Here is a 5000-nt window from a genome sequence, read left to right as displayed (position 1 = left end):
CCTCTGTACTATCAGATATAAAGTGTTTTAAAGCCAATAATGACCTCAATTCGTCGTTAGGAATGGAATGTTTTAAGTAAGTAATGTTCTTGGCTCGTAGTGGGAAGGGAATAGTTTGTTTTGTTGTGATAACTTTGAGCTCATTAGAATAATTAGATGGCTTGGTTGATTTTCTGATTTATTGAGATTTATACTTAAATTGTATGGTTTTCATTCTGCTAAATGTTTCACTCTTTGCTATTTACATCATGCTTCATAAATCTAAAACAAATTGCTAGTTTCCGCTGTTTGGATTTATGTCTCATTGATTTTGGTTTAACATGAAGGAAAATGATTTTCTAGAGAGGATATTAAGCATGGCTTCTGCATCACATGAACCCCAGAAAGAGGATTGGACAAATATGGACAAGAAGGTAAGCCGGAATTTCATTTTCATTTCATTGACGCAAATTATTTAATTTTAATATAGTTACCCATCAAAGTAAAATTCTAAATTCCGTTTTCTATGACAGCCTTTAATTCTAGAAAGAATGGGATGTAAGGGCATCGGAAGGACTAATATATATAATATATATGTAAACGTATATATTTGTATATGTATACATATTGGTAAATTTGGAGATGACGCCAAACACCGATTTTCCGATTAACAAAATATTTGTTTTTATTTAGTTTTCATCGTGTTTCGAACGAATCTAGCACTAATCTCCTTCGCAAACGAAGCACAGCTACGATATCGGTCCCGATAGGGGGGTAAATATCAGGGATTTTTTTTTCTTTTTTTTTCGGGGGGGAGGGAGGGGTTCGAGAAACATCGTTAATACACATGAGAGTACAACATATCCACTCGCCTCCCCCTCTCCCCCCGCCTGGTCTACAAAATCTTCACCTCATATGTTCCGGCAGGAGAGAGCCCAGACATAGTAGCAGTTTTACCCACACTTTACCTTAAGCAACAACTTGGGCTTTTGTACCACAGGGTTTCGCGGCCTCGACGAGGAACTGGTGATGGATTCGTCTTTTCTGTAGTGACACGGTGTCTTACAGTTCGGGCAGGGTACTTCCACACGCAGTACACCGTGATTTCGCGGGTTTAATAAACTCACGTCGTTATTTCGATAATATTTTGCCTGAAATCGAAAAAATATCACACCCGACACACTGCCGAGCCATGGTGGAAATGATTTCAATGTCTAGCGCCCTCTTTGCCCAGCTTCCATTGTCAGGTGATGATCTGTGTTTCATATCTGACTGGGTCCTCTGGGCACGTCGCGTTCCAAGCTCATGCCCTCGCTTACGTCATGCGCTACAAATCCGTCCGATTTTCCGTCGCTTTCAACGTTTTTTTCTGTGATTTTGTCGCGACGCTGAAGGCAGCTGCGTTCCCTGGATTTTACACCTTCTTTACTATGTTGTTATCCATTTGCGAAGAAAATGATGTTGAAGAAAATTTTCATAGAATGATGTGTTCTACGTCATGTTTAGCTCAGATTCTGCTTTTTAGGTGTTAGGCGTCATTTCCAATATGTATATATGTACACCTATAAATGTATATGTATATATGTACACACACAAACGCACAAATATACATATATGTTTGTATGTATATATGTATATATATTATAAATGTACATATCCGCATATATATACATATATATGTATATATACACATATATATGTATATGTATATATATATATGTATATATATACATTTATATGTATATGTATATATACACAAACGCACAAATATATATGTATATATATATATTTATGTATATGTATATATGTATATATATTTTAAATGTACATATTCGCAAATGCATATATGTGTGTGTGTGTGTATATATATATATATATATATATATATATATATACATATATATATATGTTTGTATATATATATATTTATATATGTATGTGAATTTGTATATTCATAATATATATGTACATATACATACATACATATATATGTATATATTTGTATGTATGTATGTTTATATATTATAAATATACATATTCACATGTATATGCATATATATACATATAAATGTGTGTGTGTGTGTATGTTTGTATGTATGTATATGTATATGCATATATGTGTGTATATGTGGATACATACATATATACTGATATATATACATATATATAAATGTGTATATATATTTATTAGTATATATGTATGCATGTATATATACATATATATGTCTGTATACAATATATTTATATGTATATATACATATATGTATGTCTATATATACATATATATGTATATATGTATGTCTGCATACATATAAATTTATACATATAAATGTACATATATATATATATATATTTATTTATATATATACACACCCCTCTCACCCCCCCCCCCCCCCCTCCCACAGGAGTTGGAGGCGCAGTACTCGCCCTCCCGCTGGTCCAGGAGGTACGCCGCCGACGAGATCATCGGCGCCCACGTCAGGGAGGCCGCCCTTCTCTCGAAGGCCGCCCGCGCTGACCTGCCGCGCCCCCCGCGCCTCGACGTCCCCTACGGCAGCGCTCCGAGGGCCAAGCTTGATGTCTACGGGGAGGACCTGCCTGGCGGTGAGGGGGGAGGAAGATGAGGGAGGGGAGGGAAGGAAGGGAGAGAAAAGGGGGAGGGGGAGGGGGAGGGAGAGGAGGGGGGAGGGAAGGGAGGAAGTTGAGGAAGATGAGAGGGGGGGGGGAGGGAAGGAAGGGAGAGAAAAAGGGGAGGAGGAGGGGGAGGAGGAAGGGAGGGGAAAGAGAAAGCTGGAAAGGATAGGGAAGATGGGAAGGGGGGGGGGATGAAAATACGAAAGGGGGAAGGAAAAGAAAAATGGAAATGGAAGGGAGGAAGGAGAAGGAGAAGAAAAATGGAAGTGGAAGGGAGGAAGGAGAAGGAGAAGAGGAAGGGAAAAAAACGATGGAAGAGGGTAGGGAGAGGGAAAATAGGAGGGCAGGAGGAAGGGAAACGAGAGAGGGCAGGGAGAAAGGGAATGGAAGGGAAAGGAGGAAAGGATAATGAAAAGAAGGGAAATGGGAGAAGCAGTTAAAAGGGGGGGGGGGGGTATAGCAGATAGAGGATAACGAAATAGTAAAATTAGGCTTTATTCGTAAACGGTTCTGTCCTTGATTCAAGTTTTTAAGTTTACCATTCGTGAAAATGTTATGATTTTAAAACAGAATATGATAATAATAGTAATATTAGTAATAATAATAATAATATTGATATTAATGATAATGATAATAGTAATAATGATGATGATGATGATAATGATAATAGTAATAATAATAATATTTATAATGATGATCATAATAATGATAATAATAATGATAATAGTAATGATAATAATAATAATAGTAATAATGATAATGATAACAGTAATAATAATAACAATATTAATAATAAAATGATAAATAATGATGATAATAATAATAATAACAATAATAATAAAATGATAAATAATGATGATAATAATAATAATAACAATAATAATAAAAATTATGGTAATAATAATAATAATTCCAGCAATGACAATAAAAAGAAAAGTCATTAGAATAAGAAAAAAGACCAAGTAATGTCGACTTTGATAAATGACACTTAATCAATGAACTATAGTCACACCATACACTCGATTTATGATTCCACTCTTTCCCCAAATCGCCAGACAGCCCCGTAATGGTGTACGTCCACGGCGGCTACTGGCAGGAGCTGAACAAGGACCTGTCGGCGTATCCTGTGAAGCCCTTGTACAGCGCAGGGATCGTCGCGGTGATTGTCGGCTATGATCTGGCGCCCCAAGGTACGTGTTTTCTTTTCCGTCTTCCTCTTTTTATTGTTATTTATATTATTGTTCCCTGTTTCCTCTGGTCCTTATTCTTCTTGCGTGCGTGCGCGTGTGTGTGTGTGTGTGTGTGTGTGTGTGTGTGTGTGTGTGTGTGTGTGTGTGTGTGCGGGCGTGCGTGCGTGCGTGGTTGCCCTCAGGCGCTGTATTCCCCGGGGTCAAGACAACAATAACCCTCCCATGGCCGGCGGCGGTGGGCGAGGGAGCGAGGACCTCGTACTGGTATCATGAACTGCTATCTTTCATCTCTCTTTTTCTTCTCTTCCTCTCCTGCTCCTTATATATATATATATATATATATATATATATATATATATATATATATATATACACACACACAGACACATCAGTATGTATATATGTATATGTATATGTGTATGATTCTTTAAATATGTATATATGTATATATATATATATATATATATAAATATGGGTGTGAGTATGTAAATATATATATATATATATATATACATATATATATATATATATTATGTATATGGGTGTGAGTATGTAAATATATATATATATATATATATATATATATATATATACATACATATACATACATATGCATTTGTATATGTATATATATATATATAATACATATATATGTGTGTGTGTGTGTGTGTGTGTGTGTGTGTGTGTGTGTGTGTGTGTGTGTGTGTGTGCGGGCGTGCGTGCGTGCGTGGTTGCCCTCAGGCGCTGTATTCCCCGGGGTCAAGACAACAATAACCCTCCCATGGCCGGCGGCGGTGGGCGAGGGAGCGAGGACCTCGTACTGGTATCATGAACTGCTATCTTTCATCTCTCTTTTTCTTCTCTTCCTCTCCTGCTCCTTATATATATATATATATATATATATATATATATATATATATATATATATATATATATACACACACAGACACATCAGTATGTATATATGTATATGTATATGTGTATGATTCTTTAAATATGTATATATGTATATATATATATATATATATATATATATATATATATATATATAAATATGGGTGTGAGTATGTAAATATATATATATATATATATATATATATATACATATATATATATATATTATGTATATGGGTGTGAGTATGTAAATATATATATATATATATATATATATATATATATATATATATATACATACAT

At 35.2% G+C, this 5000-nt stretch overlaps 1 protein-coding gene across 1 annotated transcript in view; it reads left to right on the top strand.

Moving 5' to 3' along the window:
- The window catches only part of LOC125037103 (kynurenine formamidase-like), a 12692-nt gene that overhangs the window by 332 nt on the left and 7360 nt on the right, over positions 1-5000 (top strand). The window contains exons 2-4 of the mRNA XM_047630109.1: positions 343-413; positions 2385-2583; positions 3669-3803. Of these exons, the coding sequence (XP_047486065.1) occupies positions 357-413; positions 2385-2583; positions 3669-3803 (391 nt within the window). The 5' untranslated portion in view covers positions 343-356. The remainder of the gene's footprint in view (positions 1-342; positions 414-2384; positions 2584-3668; positions 3804-5000) is intronic.

Source organism: Penaeus chinensis, chromosome 22, assembly GCF_019202785.1.
Source record: "Penaeus chinensis breed Huanghai No. 1 chromosome 22, ASM1920278v2, whole genome shotgun sequence".
NCBI lineage: Eukaryota > Metazoa > Arthropoda > Malacostraca > Decapoda > Penaeidae > Penaeus > Penaeus chinensis.
Note: the sequence above shows the minus strand (reverse complement) of the source record. Positions and strands in the feature narration are given on the sequence as shown.